Source organism: Amphiura filiformis, unplaced genomic scaffold (assembly GCF_039555335.1).
Source record: "Amphiura filiformis unplaced genomic scaffold, Afil_fr2py scaffold_176, whole genome shotgun sequence".
In the NCBI taxonomy this organism is placed as follows: domain Eukaryota; kingdom Metazoa; phylum Echinodermata; class Ophiuroidea; order Amphilepidida; family Amphiuridae; genus Amphiura; species Amphiura filiformis.
The window spans coordinates 93,369-109,094 of record NW_027305640.1 but is presented as its reverse complement, the minus strand read 5'-3'; the positions used below and the strand labels follow the sequence as shown (position 1 = coordinate 109,094).

General features: G+C 36.0%; 1 protein-coding gene across 1 annotated transcript; it reads right to left on the bottom strand.

Moving 5' to 3' along the window:
- Nucleotides 1–19: 19 nt before the first annotated feature.
- On the bottom strand, nucleotides 20–15,106 carry LOC140145222 (uncharacterized). The gene is made up of 5 exons (XM_072166997.1): nucleotides 14,828–15,106; nucleotides 13,121–13,671; nucleotides 2,709–2,978; nucleotides 1,713–1,788; nucleotides 20–432 (listed from the first exon to the last, which is right to left on the bottom strand). Exons 1-5 carry the CDS (start codon nucleotides 15,066–15,068, stop codon nucleotides 20–22), a joined length of 1,551 nt encoding a protein of 516 aa, XP_072023098.1. The 5' UTR covers nucleotides 15,069–15,106.
- Between the last annotated feature and the right edge of the window lie 620 nt (nucleotides 15,107–15,726).

The following is a 15,726-nucleotide window of genomic DNA, read 5'->3' as shown; positions in this document are numbered from 1 at the left end:
CAGGCCGTTGTGATATCTCTTATGCTTGTTGCAAAGAAATGTTCTTGGAACCAGGAGCACAAAGTTGATTTCTTAATCCACTACGATATACAGTATGTTTGCCCAAATGTTTGCCCAGCTCATTATGAAGGAAATGGCTGCAACATGTTACTACTGAATCAGCTTTCAAGTGAATGGCCATATTCAGCACTTCAATGATATTGTCGCTAGTCCAATCACTTGTGTCACCGGCATAGATGCAATCAAGAATCATCTTAAATATCTCTCCATCACCATCTAGTGATATCTCAGCTTCCTGGAATCCAGATGTAAACATGGTCTTGAAGTAGCCACTGCTGGCAGCCAGGATGTTCTTATGAGCAGGGAATGACTTGGAGCCAACTTTGATGGTTACATCACAGAAGGTGTTCTCTGATCGAAATGTTTTCAGACCTTTAGAGATTTTAAATGAAAAGTATCATAAATATTGTATTTGTTTATTGTTTAATGTTTTAGAGTTGACATGAATAGATGCTGCACTGAAAGTTATTTTTTAAATGTAGATATTAGTAGACCAATAAGTTATTTAAGATAAGTTGGACTATGGTAATTTCTAGGTGAATCAGCCAGACAGGCTACTGAATTAACATGGCTGTGTACTCTAGACGTTGTTTCTTTCACGAAATTGAGCTTTTTGATATGTGTGTACTTTATTACGTTTTTTACAAATACAAGGAAAGAAAATCCAGATTTGTAAACTCAAACTGCACTATTTTATGATTTTATTTCACTATTTCACTTGTGTTCGCAATTTAAAAGGAAAGAAAATCTTTGTTGTACCTGCGGGATACACACGCATTGCGTAGTCGCCCAATTTGTTAACGCACAGATATGCAATGCATAGGCAACGCGTATCTGCATGCACAGCGCATCCTATGGAAGCACCACAGAAGCACTGATTTCACAAAAACCTAGTGGTCAAATGGCTCCGTTTTGGCTGGTAAAATGTGAGTTTTTTTCAAGTTCTTTCCCTCGTTATGTAAGGACGAAAAGCGAAACCTGTCGCATTCTCCTGTGAGATTTGATGAAAGTGCAAAATGTGACCACTTTAAAAACTTCAACAGCCATTATTTCAATGTTCATTTTCTTGGTGAAATGACGATTTAGGTACACAATAACTCAATAAATACAGCATCTATAGGTCAGCAATTATGCTTATCATAAAAAGCATGATCGACTCAAGAAATCATTTTCTCATTTATATGTTTGTTTGTTTATTTCCGATTTTGTGCAAATAGGCATTTGTGAATTTAAAAAATTCATTTTGATGCCTTATATGGTCAATATCTCAAAAAAATAAGGCCAATATCAAAAAAAATAAAAAAGTGGTTTTTGGAATGGAGCCTCAAGATTAAGAAAAAAAACCATATTTTTTTGAGGAAGTTTTTTTTGTTATGATGTACCAAAAAAATTGCCAAAAATTCACTTTTTTGAGATTTTCTTCATAATTATTGTTTTTACACCAAATCTGTATTTATATTTAGATTCATTGATGTTTTGCCTTTATAAACATGTATACTTTTATATGCCTTGCATGGCACTTTTACTATATGCATGTCTGAGAGTATACAGCTGCCTTTAAAAAATATGCAACCTTATCGACTGGATACTATCTGGGAGCTTTAACTGATGATTGATTACACATTCAAATATAAATTTATTTATTTACTGACCTGAACCGCTGTGTTGTTGGAAAGCAGTTTTGGTTGATGACAGTGCCCTTAATTTTGATATCAGCTGTGAATAATTCTGAAAGAAGGACATCAATATCAGTAAGCAATTTTCTGAATCAGGGATTTCCAAAATGTGGTTGAAACATTCCGATACAGACTTCATGTTTAATACATAAATACAATCAGTGTTGCATAGTTGCAGAATTAAGGTTGGTCTTAACCCTGGAATTATGAAAACTTTCGGGCCTCATAACTGCTAAATTGTTGGTCTAAAGTATATAAAAGTATAGGCCTACATATTTAGAATGGCAAAGACTTAATAAATTCATATGTGAGGTCAAATTTGGACCAAAATGCTAATTTGTGGCCCAAAATGCCCAAAAATGTTTTATTGGCCCACTTCTTTTTCGTTTGTGGGCCAAAAAATGTTTTTTATTACTTTTTAAAAACTAGATAAAAATATCTAGGAGCTGTTTTTTTATTTTTTGAATTTTGACCAACTTTGAGAAATTTGCACCAAAAATGGTCAAAAATGCTTAATTTTCAAAAAAATCATAAAAAGCCTGATTTTTGCCCAAATTTCAAATATTTTTGGCGAAGTTGGACAAAATGAAAAAACTATAAAAAAAAAAAACTGGCTCCTAGAGCTAACATTTTGGCCCAAATTTGACCTCACAGATGAATTTATCAATTCTTTGCCATTCTAAATATACTTTTATATACTTTAGACCAACAATTTAGCAGTTATGAGGCCTGAAAGTTTCCATAGAAATAGATATAGTGACATCAACCCATCAGAGGTATTTTAATTGTATCCAAAAGTTGTAAAAACATCAGGAATGAAGTAAAACAGTCAATTTAAGAAAGAAATTAACTTAAATTGGTCAAAAATGGTTTCTTGTGCTTGAACAATGGAACTTGGAATCATATTGAATTCAGAGGAAAAAGTGTTTGAACATGGATAACACTATATATATAAGTACCCCCGGGGAGTACCTCGCTCTTTGTCATCTTCTTTCTGCGCTTTCTTTTGACAACAACCGTATTTTCATCAAATTCAGTATCAGAATCCTTGGAGGCTAGGTTCTTGATTGCTTCCTCCAGTAATTCCTTGCACTCTGTGACATCTGACATATCCTCTTCCAAAAGACACTCCATGTCATCAGTAGACACTTCATTCAGGTGTAATTTCTTTAGCATGTCACATGCATGTTGCTTGCGAGCACCCCAGTCATACATCAACCACTCTGTAATAGCATGGAAGATCTAATGAGAGAAAAATAACAGTCCCATTTTAGCACAATGATGACAAGCTGTTAGACATTAAATAGAACACAGATCATGGAAATAAACCCAAGATCTGTGAATAGAATCAGGTAAATGTAGGGTTTTGAAGCAATCGTAATAATTTACATCAGTAATTTGCAAGCAACACTATATTTCCTGTATTTTCAAGATTTTTCTATATTTCCCTATTAAGTTGCAAAAAGCCCTAAAATCCCAACAATTTTTTTAATCAGATACAAAATATTTTTTGCTGGTCTTTTTATTGAGCATAAAAACCTTTTGGCACCATTTTGTGCTCCCTTTGTACTCCTAATTCACAAACCCCAAGAGCTTCCCCATCAGGCTTATTATTTTGTATTCATTTCTTTTAATTTCAGGTTGCATGTTTGCCCTTCAATTTCAGTAAATTCCCAGAATATCACAGGGCTTTGCCATATGAACCTACATTAGACCTTGATTTTTTATGCCTCCACCGGAGGTATTATATTTCCTGGTTGTCCATCTGTCCTTCTATCTATCTGTCTGTCTGTTTGTCTTTCGTCTGAGTTTGCGAGTGCAATTTCTCGGAACTGGTAAGGCGTATAGTGATGCAATTTGGCGAAGGGGTGGCAATTGGTGGTCTCCAAATTTTAGCAGGTTTTCGTCACAAAATATGGTAATTAATTACCTAATTTGCATAATTTATGCATATCAAGCAAAATAACCTTGTGCACAGATTATCTGGAGATCTGTAGGAGTTAGTGATGAAACTTGGTAGAGAGTAGCACAGCCTGAGGTTCTTGACCTGATTTGATTTTCAGCGCAAAATATGCGCAATTGCAAGTTCATTGTGAGGTCATTTGGGGTCATCCGGGGTCAAATCGCCATATTATTGTTGCAGGTTCATCATATTTGGTGGGAACGACCACTGTAGGGAAGACAAAAATGTCACGGTCATTTTGGGGTCATCCGAGGTCAAATCGCCATAGATTGTTGCAGGCTCATGAAATTTGGTGGGAACGACCACCCTAGCGAGACAAAAATGTCAAGGTCATTCAGTGTTATCCGGGATCAAATTGCCATAGATTGTTGCAGGTTCATGAAATTTTGTAGGGACGACCACTGAAACAAAGCAAAAATCAAGGTCATTTTGGGGTCATTAGGGGTCATCTGGTGTCAAATTGCCATAGACTGCTGCAGGTTCATGAAATTTGGTGGGAATAGTGAGGCAAGTAATGTGAAGGTCATTTTGGGGCCAAGTGAAATTGCACCGGTTAAAATGATGGGCGTCAAGGTGGAGGCATTGCGGCCGACGGTTTGCGTCGACAACCGCACAGGTTGAGAACGGCAAAATTCTAGTTGCATGTAAAATTAATCCCAATCATCCTGATACCCACACTATAACGGATTTCAGGAAAACCATCTTTTGAAAAGAAATATATATTATCCTGTTTTTCCAAATGAAATAGAGCTAAATCCTAATCCTTTATTTTAATTTAATTATTTTGCCACATTTTGGGAATAATGGCCAAAAAGATGCATTTTTAGGATGTTTTTCTTATGATGTGACAATCAAGCACAAAGACTTGTACTAAAACTAATTTCAGATTATGCATTCTAATTTTTGGAAACACAATTTTATAATATCTTTAGAATTAATGATCAAAATTAACATAAAATATAAAATTGATGAGCAAACTCGTAGCCTATACTCAAAATTGTGAATTTCCAAGTTTTTGAATGTTGTTACTGCAATTGTTTTTGGTTCATTTTCCCTCAAATTGTCAAACTATTGAAATTTGACTTTTATTGCCAGCTGGACCTAACTAAAAGAATTAGGATAATTTAGCTATGTTTCATTTGGCAAAACAGGAATTTTTTTAAATATTTTTAATATTAATGCTGTATTTTTCTGGAATTGGGTGTAGGCCCGTTTATAGATTCTATTATTATATTCATGTTACAATTCAGGTCAAATTTTGATGTTATTTTTGCCCCACAAATTCTGCAAATTTACAGAGTTTCTGGGGGCTTGCCCTTAAGCAGCCAACTGGACCCCATGCATGTTGGCTTGTGTTGGGTTGCAGTACTAACATAAAATTAAATGTGTCCTTTATATGGCATATGAGCAAAATAGTACATCTGCTAGGCTGAATCATTGTGTACTTTGTGATAAAAGCATGAGAATGTCCACACATGAAGTACATGGCCCAAAGTTTATTTTAAAGGCCCATTCAGTGATTTGCTCATCCGGACGATCGTAAAAATCATCAAAATTCAGATTTTGGTACCTTTGTAATTGGCATAGATGTGCTAACATAGCCTGCTAGTGGTTCGGTCGAAAGCCGTGTATTTTAGACAAAATAAAGCATTTGCATGATTCTGGACTTTTGATACTGACAGTACAAAAAGTCCGACTCGAGATCGAAAGAAGCTCACTCTCCACGTACCAACACGCGTTATGTATTGTTTCTACTACTTATTACATCAGTAGCTACTATTTTAAACAAAATACACAATTTTAACTGTTTTTCATATTTGAATTGACCGTTAGTTTGCCTCGGTGACCTTTAATTGCTTATTTTGTTTTCTACTACAAAAATTAAGCGTCTGTTTTAAATCAATTTAGACTCTACTTCCCCGTGTTAGAAACACTGGACTAGGAAGTTTTCCAGTCGATTGGTGGCGCACTGTATGAAAATCTCGATTTTCTCGAGTCGATCTGAGTTGAAGTAGAAAACCTTTCTAAAACTTCTTGTTTTTGACTAATTTGTCGATGTATTCAGGGAAAAGTGGTTTAATGAAATTCTGTAGACTTATTCTTTATTTCTAAGCAACTCTGACAAATTTCCATTTTTTAAATGTTCCTGTGAAATCACTGAAAGGGCCTTTAAGATGTGAAGCCATTTCAGATTTGACCCCTAGTGACCTCTAGAAGTCACGAAATGTCACACAGTGGGTAAAAATGTGAAAATGCTCCAATCTTGTCAACAGATACACCACACCAAATCAATTGTCTGATCACAGGGATTTCAAAAATGTATAGTTTGTGCTATTTACGACCTATCATTACAGAGTTGTTCTACAAAAACCCCATTTTTGGGTTAAAATGGCACATTTTGGTTGTACAGGTGGCAAATTGTCCGTTTAGCTGACACAAATCATATGAAGAATAGAAAGGACATCAAAGGTCGAGAGCATTCAACTCCCTCAGTTCATCTTTGGAGTCCTCCTGATGAGGATGTGCGTTGTACACATCAAAATATTGAGGTAACTATCTCAATTATGTTTGTGTTGAAAGACAGTTTAAATCTACTTTGCATAAAAAGAACAGTTTTGCATATCTACTGTGTTAACCTACTGAGATAGAGGTTAAAAATGTCAAATGCCATTGGCTGGCCATGGGGCCATGTTGATCGTTGACTTCCATTGCAAATAACAAGTAAAGAGTACATTTTAGATGGTAAGTACTATATTGTTTCTTGATTCTGACAAAGAATTTGCCACCAATTTTGGCAAAATCAGAGAAAGTTGAAATTTTTACCCCTGTACAACAAAAAATAGTGCTGTTTTTACCCAAAAATGAGGTTTTTGTAGAATAACAATAGATCATAGATAGCATAAACTATACATTTTTGAAATCCTAATGATCAGACAAATAATTTGGTGTATCTGTTGACAAGATTGGACCATTTTCCCATTTTTACTCTTGTGTGACCTTTCGTGACTTATAGAGGCCACTATACTAAAATGCAGCAAACCTTTTACAAGCGCGACTACCGTGATGTTGCAAATTTGGCGCCAGCAACGCGTACGGCGCACAGTTCATTCATAAATTTCCACTCAGCAACAACATGTCGTCTTAGCAGCCAATCAGAGACAAGTGCGTGCAACGCAGTATATACGCGATGTATCCTTAAAATACGCGCTCGTCTAAGGTTTTCTGCATTTTAGTATAGGGGTCAAATCTGAAATGGCTCCACATCTTAAAATAAACTTTGGGTCATGTACTTCATGTGTGGACAATCTCATACTTTTATCACAAAGGGCACAATTCGTCGGCTGTATTCCATAGTGGCGTATAGTGGCGTATAGTGATTTTTGGTCATTTTTTGAAAATTGGCACATATGTTTTTAATGATGTTCTCTTTCATTTTTCTAAGTCTCATCAGTCATAATTAGCTAATTAATTAGTAATTAATTAATTAAATGTGGCGTATAGTAAATTTTTTGTATTCCATAGTGGCGTATCGACCATACGCCACTTTTTATACACATTTTATAATTATGAAATATCGGCAAAAATGAAAAACATCGTATGTCATAGTGGCGTACACGTATCGGACCTATACGCCACTATGGAATACGAATGACGAAAAGTAACGCCATAGGGATTACACGGCAACCGAGGTGGCGTACGGTTAACGTTAGGTTAGGGTATTGCGTTTTGTTTGTTTTCCATAGTGACGTATAGTTTTATTTTCAGTTTGCCAGCAAAAGTATGTATTTATTTCTTTTGTAAAATATATAACAATAAAATCTATTTAGTTTACTTTCATTTTTCTAAGTCTCATCAGTCATAATTAGCTAATTAATTAGTAATTAATTAATTAAATGTGGCGATATAGTTACAAAGTGACATTTTTGTATTCCATAGTGGCGATCGACCATACGCCACTTTTTTATACACATTTTATAATTATGAAATATCGGCAAAAATGAAAAACATCGTATGTCATAGTGGCGTACACGTATCGGACCTATACGCCACTATGGAATACGAATGACGAATGACCGAGGTGGCGTACGGTTAACGTTAGGTTAGGGTATTGCGTTTTGTTTGTTTTCCATAGTGAAGTATAGTTTTATTTTCAGTTTGCCAGCTATATTATGTATTTATTTCTTTTGTAAATATATAACAATAAAATCTATTTAGTTTACTACAGAAATTTCACATCATTTACAAAATATAATGAATGTCTGATTTACACAACTCGATTTTAAATTGGCATTTCTTCAAACCCGATTTTCTCGAAAAGTTGTTTATTCATGGCGCCCACTATATGCCACTATGGGATACGGACGACGAATTGTCCCAAATTTGGGAGCTTAGCAACTAAACTAAAACTGTTACACACAATGAGTATTCTTTGATTTACATTGTGTTACATCTGTTGCAAATGTTTAAAACAGAGATGCCAATCCTCCGATTTTAATCGGAATTCCGATTTTTTTGTATTTTTCCCAAAAAATCAGATTTTCTAAAAAAAAAAAAAAAATTCAAAAAATATCTTTGGCCAAAAAAGCAAGTTATAGGCCCTAAATTACTTGTTATTCAAGGTTGGAAACCATAGAAATACTGCTACTTAAAAAAAGAAATTGCCAATTTTATTTTACAAAGTTGGATAAAGTTGTACATTTTGATTACTTTTGCTTCTATTGAACAGTCAGGAACACATTGAATTAGTATACATTGCTAGCTGTTCAGTAGAAGTAAAAGTAATTAAAATGTACAACTTTATCCAACTTTGTAAACATAAATTGGCAATTTTTAAGTAGCAGTATTTCTATGGTTTCAACGATAAATAACAAGTAATTTAAAGTATATAATTTGATTTTTTAAAAAAAAATATTAGATAAAAAAAAAAAAAAAAAATAGGGGGGGGGGTCAAAAATTTGATGAATCATCGTTTTTATATTACGCATTATATATATCCATTTCAGCCATGTAGGCCATGTTATTAGGCCAAAAAAATACTTTGGAGAATGTCTCTCATGTACAAAAGTATAGGAAACTGAACATTTAAAACCACTTTTTTGGGATGAAGGAAGCATTATTTCAAAAAAGTCTAAAACAGTTTTTTATGTTAGAAATGGCCTTTTGGGGTGCTAATTCTGCTAAAATTGCCTGGGCCTAGGTACCTAATTTGCATATTTTATGGTATAATTTTGAGAAAACAAGCCTTGAAGAATATTACATGTATAATAGATAGTCTTCAAGGCTTGTTATCTAGGCTTGTTTTCTCAAAATAACCTTATTTTTTAATCCATTTGAATGTAATTTTACCCTCAGAAATGGTGTCTCCTGCAGTGTAAAATGTGTACAAACCCTCTGGCTCGACCCCCTCGACCCCCACCGGGGCTTTGCCCCTGGACCCCACCAGGGGCCCTTAAGCGGGCCCCTGGAACCCCGGCTGTGGGGGCGAGAACTCGGGCGCTTCGCTCCCTTCGTTCGCAACTTTCAGATTTTTTTTCATAACCCATTGGCATCTCTGTTAAAAGGCCTATAATGCCCATAAATTTGAACCTTCCCCCCTATATTGGCCCTATATTTTTGCAAGGGGCCACTTGCAGCTTTGATATATCATCACCCTCATAACCAAAGTGCCTTTAAGTCATTATTACATGTTTCTCATTTGCAATGTTGATTTTACGAGTAATAAACCCATAATTAATCAAATTTCAGCCGCATTCTTCATTAACTTGTCGAATTCATCTCTTTTGATGTATTCCGCAAGTTAATGAAGAATGCGGCTGGAAATCTTATTAATTATTACTCAGAAAATAAAAATTGCAAATGAGAAACATGTAATTATGACTTAGGCACTTTTGTTATGAGGGTGACGATATTTAATGTGATAATTGATGTGAACATGTGGGTCTTGCAGTCTGAACTTACTTATTTACTATAATTAAATAGACAGTGATAAATCATAAGGCCACCTAAAACAAATCCTGTGTCTCAAAGCATTCACTATCTATGCTCAACGCTGCCGCGCACGCTAGTAAAATATTTTTTTTCCATGTCTTTAAAAAAAAATTAAGACTCAAAATTTGTATTTAATTTCAAGTTTCTGATTTTTTTGCAAATTATGGATATGGAAATAATAAATCCCGCATCACAGTCTCTGGCCCAAAGGACGGGTTGTCACTTTATGTATACACATACTTGACATACCACCCAACCCGTTGGCATTTGCGCAAGCGACAGAAATGCATAAATAGACTAAATCTGCGGCTGTTAATGCAACCGGTATAGTGAGACATAGAGTTGAAAGGCACTAGATTTGAGGCAAAAATGGCCAGCATGTAAGTGTATTACTGAAGTCAAAAATTTTTGGTGATGTCCTGTTTTTGCAGGAACCATCCTGCACAAACAGGACATCAAAAATCATTGCAGGACATCGTAATTGAAATTCTATTTGGACAGAACCTCTGCGTAAACAAAATAAAGATAGAAGAGCTGACGGGATTGGAGTTAAACGACAAACGCTGTTGCTTGGGGGCAGAATTCGACACCAACTTTACAGCAATTAATATTTAATAAAAGAGGACAACACAGAGAAGAAAAATAGGTTGTAGCAGGCACATTCTCCACCAAATTGTGCAAAATGCCAAATCTGTGTCGCCCATAGTCAAATTGTATTCAGACTAAAAAAAAAAAAAAAAATAACTTCTATTAATATAACTAAAGCATATGTCAGACGATTCGACTTTCAGAGCCAACCTGAGCTTTTAACCCATTGAGAGTTAGAATGATAAATGATAGCCCCTTGCAAAAACTCAAGTTGGAAGCAAAATGGTGCGTGTGACTGGTATTTTTTCTTCGACTTTTATTCCCATCTGGGAATCTAAAAGTTGTGCCAGAATAGAGCACTGTCCTATTCTGAGCCAAAAGTTGTTTGACCTTTCTATTAACTGCCCAATCAGATGCCAGAATACCACAGCCTGTGGGGAAATATTGAATGTTTGCAAGGGACTGCATGGTAATGCAAATTTCCTTTATTTGTAAACTAGTCTTCAACTAACATAAACACTTTTTATCACAGGCATAATGCTCCAAAATGATGAAGAGGAGATAATATGGAGTGGATATAAAGTAGCATAAAGACAAAGGGGTATTTTAGGTCTAGAGAGACCAAATTAATACTCAATATTACATTTCTCAACACACTCATACAGATGATGAAATGGAATTATATCCTATGATTTTCTAAACAATTACATAAGTTTGTGTTTTCAATATCACATGTAATATGACTAGTTTAATCTTGGAATTTTATAATTTCCCAATTTGTTTGCAATTTTGAAAAGAGAAAAGGAAAGAGTGTCCCTTAACAGAGTCCCACAGTCAAGTATGTCAACTATAGGTCAAAAGAGTTGTGCATAAAAGTTGTGTGTGTGTGACTTGAAAAGCTTCAGTTTATTCAAGTTCATCTGATTTCTGTCAAAATGAAAGTCAAATGCAAAGTCAAATGCAAAGTCGAATGGTGTGACAACAGCATTATACTTGCAGTTTCGCACAAGTGTAAGTGCTAGGGCAAAAAGTGGCTCAATTTATTTGAAAGAAACAATGGTAGCTACCAGATTGCACAACAAGTAGAACAAGTGGCTAATTTATTTAAAGTTTTCAGTGTCGAATGAATTGGTGCATCGTTGTTGGTGCATCGTGGTATGATATTAGGCCTACATGCAGATCCAGAGCAAGTTTGCATTTGTTAGGTAGTCAATGGTCAGGTCAAATTTGAAGTTGCTCCGATCGGACTGTAAATTTGGGAAAACAATCTCAGGCACTTGGGGAGTATGAAACCGCAAAGGTCATCTGTGGTCAAAGGTCAGATCAAATTCAAAGTTGCACCGATTGGGCTGTAACTTAGGGAAAATGATCCCCGACACTTGGGAAGATGAAACTGCAAAGGTCATCTGAGGTCAAAGGTCAGGTCAAAGTTAATGTGCTCCAATTGGGCTGTAACTTGCAGAAAATGATCCATGACACTTACGGAGTATGAAACCCTAAACTTCATCCGAGGTTAAAGGTCAGGTCAAATGTAAAGTTGCCCAATTAAGCTGTAACTTGGGGAATATGTAGTATTTCTCAGTCTGACTGAATCTTATTGCACCAAACACTCATCAATTGCGCAAAGAGTGCCAACTGCATTGAAGTTGAGGCTGCAATAAATAGCTTTAAATCAACTTTGAAGTTGCAGCAGCAAGAAATGCTGTTGTTCTCTTGTATTGCATATGTGGTACATAAAACAATGGTTTTAAAGTAAAAAAAAATCAGGTCTATTAATGGCAAAAAGTCCTTCAAGTTGCAACAGATACGTTACCTTAAAAAAATAACAAAAAATACTATTGAAAAATCATGCATGCATTGTTTTGTGTTCTGAAACTATTAAAGTTTTTGATTCTGTATGATTTTTATGAATTCTTCACGGTTGATTCCTGACACCAAACTTGAACACTTTATTGGAGAATGTACCAGCAATGACTTAAAGCCTTAATGTACGATCTTTTTAAATTTTTAGATTTTTCTTTTTTTCTTCTAAAATGATATGCAATCATTATGAAAGTTCCCAATACATTTGGACCTTGAAAAACATTGGGAATTTGCAAAGAAACAACATCATAAACTTCACCTCTATCACTCAAACATCTCGCACTATTTGGATTAGGACAGCGAGTGCGGCCTCAGAGTTAGTCTCCTACGCAGCTAGTTTGGTTACGCTCCCTCCACACGTGGAGGGAGCGTAACCAAACTGGCCGCGTAGGAGACTACGGTTTGCGATCGTGGCCGACATAAAGTCATAATCTTAAAAAATTATGACTTTATGTCGGACCAACAGAAAAATCGTCCCGCTTTTACGACAAATAGGGACGAATTTGACAGTTTGCTCATAGATTTAAGTTAGAACATGTGTAAGTATTACAAATATGCCAAAAAATTGGTTTTGAAAAAAATAAAGGTAAATTCTGAAAAAAGATCGTACATTATGACTTTAATTTGTCTACTGTTCCAACATTCACAACATTGAATACTTTTTGCATAAAATGCTTGTCCGAAATAATGTCCTTACACATAAAAAATAAATTATAAAAAATAATAAAAAAATGCATTCCGCATTAGGTTTTCAATTTCTCACAAGCTTTGAGACGCAGGATTTAATTAAAATGGCCTAATGGCTTCTAAATATACTTATTATTGATGTGCACTTGTGTGCTTAAATATGGGGAGGGGGTTCAATGTGTGTAACATGTATATGTAAAACTAAATATATTTTTATTAGTTTTTATTCCATTCCATCATAGTATTTTCTTCTTAGTATTCTTTTCTGGTGATCATCATAATCGTGTAACCATACCTGTTTGTCACTCTTATGCTTCTTGATGTTATCCAAAAATATGTCAAGACACTCATGACTTGTCTCATCAACAAACGCTGGCTTCTCAGCTAAATCTATAAAATTCTGCTTGATGTACCCATTGGCAGCCTGGGTGATGTCACACAGTTCCGGTTCTGGCCGCATAGAAATCTTGAAAGCTTCTTGCATTGAGATGGATTTGTCATTAAACATGCAGGCTATCAAACGTTTGCATTCTTGCAAAGCATGTGGAGCCAGATCCAAATAGCAGGCCATGTTGAGAACATCACTGGCATTTTCTTCTATCAGGTGCCAAGGCTTCATTTGACCAACATAGATGTAATAAAGCAGCACTTTAAATATATTGCTTTCTCCTTCCACCATGACCTCTGCTGCCCCAGATTCCTGGAATCCAGATGTAAACATGGTGTTGAAGTAGCCACTGCTTGCAGCCAGGATGTTCTTGTGAGCTTGAAACTCCTGTGATCCAACTTTGATGACAACATCACAGAGGATTTTCTCAGATCGAAGCTCTCCAATACCTGAATAATCTGATTAACAAAATAATATATGATAATAATAATCAAAAGATAGAACATGTTCAGTCAGGACACAATTACACACAAAATTCATAGTTCTAGTCCAATAAAACAGCACTTACTGTGACCATTTCAAAATCTATCAGATGTTATCTTTCTTTCTTTTTCAACACTGATGTTGTTGTGATGACCTGTTTACGACTAGTTGCTCAGCAATGCGGTTGCCTGTTGGCTTCTTTTTCAGAAGATCGTCAAATTATAATATGACAATCTTCTGAAGAAGAAGCCAATGGCAACTGCATGAGTTCTTGAACAGCGTGTTTATACTGAGCACCTCGCATTACCGCGAATTCACCTTCACCCGCATTTCAATCCTCTCGCATTCACTGGGTCGTTTCTACTGCGCTGTTAATGCAGGGTAACAATTCACTACCCACATATTTAGTGGGGAAGGCGGAAGTCCAGCAAATAGTTTTGTGACCTTTCAAGGTCAAATTTTGAATGCTCACACTGTATTGTGATAGGCTAACTTCCGCTGTCACCCGCAAAATCGTCACCCGTACTGTTTCTACTGCGGACGTTACAGCGTATTAACCACCTCAATAGGTGGTTGACGGATTCACTCGCATTACCGCGCATTAACCTTCACCCGATCTGTTTCTGCTGGGGCCGTTACCGCGTATTCCCCGCATCACCCCGAATTCACTCGAATTAACCCGCAACCGTCTGCTCAGTAGAAACACGCTGGAAGTCAACAATTAATTTGTTGCAGACACAGATACTGTCAAAAGTTGGGAAAATCTGAAAAAATCTGGTGACAAGTTTGGCGACAGTACATGCAGGTCTATTAATAACAACACAAGATATATGGATCAAAGTCGAGGGTAGCTCAAACAAGGGCTTCCACTACAATGAGCTTTGGGGTCTTTTAGCACATTAAAATCATAAGGGGCTTCATATTTTTCAACCCTGGCAGCTACATGTATGTAAACATTATATTACGTGATACATACAGGTGAGTAAATCTGTCATGGTCAAAGTTTGTAAAGCACTCCCCCTACATTGTGATCACTGAGCTAGTTCTACTGTTTTACACATTGTTGTAGGGTGTTGGATCCTGATGTTGGCTGGGGTATTTTCATCATTATAGTTATTATTTTATACTGACCTGTATTAAACAGGGATCTTGTAACTTCTTTACATACATCGTTTACTTCTACTTGGTCAGATTCATCAGCACTGCTCTCTGAGTCTGAGGTCTCGATATCTTTTTTATATGCATGTAATCTATATAGATTTGAGCTTAACCCATAGTCATAAGCATCATAGTAGCGGAAGTCATGCCTATAATCATCGTAATCATCAAAGTTGTCATACAAGGGCTCATTATCGGACACATAGAAGGCCATATCCTGGTGTGACAAAAGGAATTGAAGACAAGGTGAAATTTAATTATAATTGGAATAGACAAGCTGTGAAACAATTCTCTCTTGCTTTTCATGTCTTTGTCTGTTTATCTCTATATCTCTCTCTTTCTCTCTCTCTCCCTCTTTCATGATAGCTTTCTGTCTGCAATTCGCAAAACTTTCTTCACATGAGGGGTGCTGTTGGAAGTGCTATTGAGACTGCACCGTCATTGTCAGATGGTATGCTTGGCAGGGTTAGGGTTAATTAACTAATATATAGGAGGGGAATTGAGGTGTTTCCATAACACCCAGGCGATGGATAATGAAATGAAGGAAGGATGAAAGAAAGAAGATGAAGAGAAAAGTTGTTTTCTCGGGTGAGGTTTTGAACTTCAGACTCTTCAGGTGCTAGACACATGACCAGGGATAGTACGCCATGGCGTGTACCTTAGTTGGTCAAGCTTTTCTTTTTGGCCCCCACACATATGTGAGGCTTATGTTATCATCCATTCTTTGTTTGGCTGTCCGGGCGGAAGCAAATTCATTCATCCACTGTCCAGCTCCAATGCAATAACCGATCAACTTCATTATTATGTCTTCAGAATCTTGCATCCTATACCTTTGTACATAACCTGGCTGTCTGATAAATTTGTGTATCGGT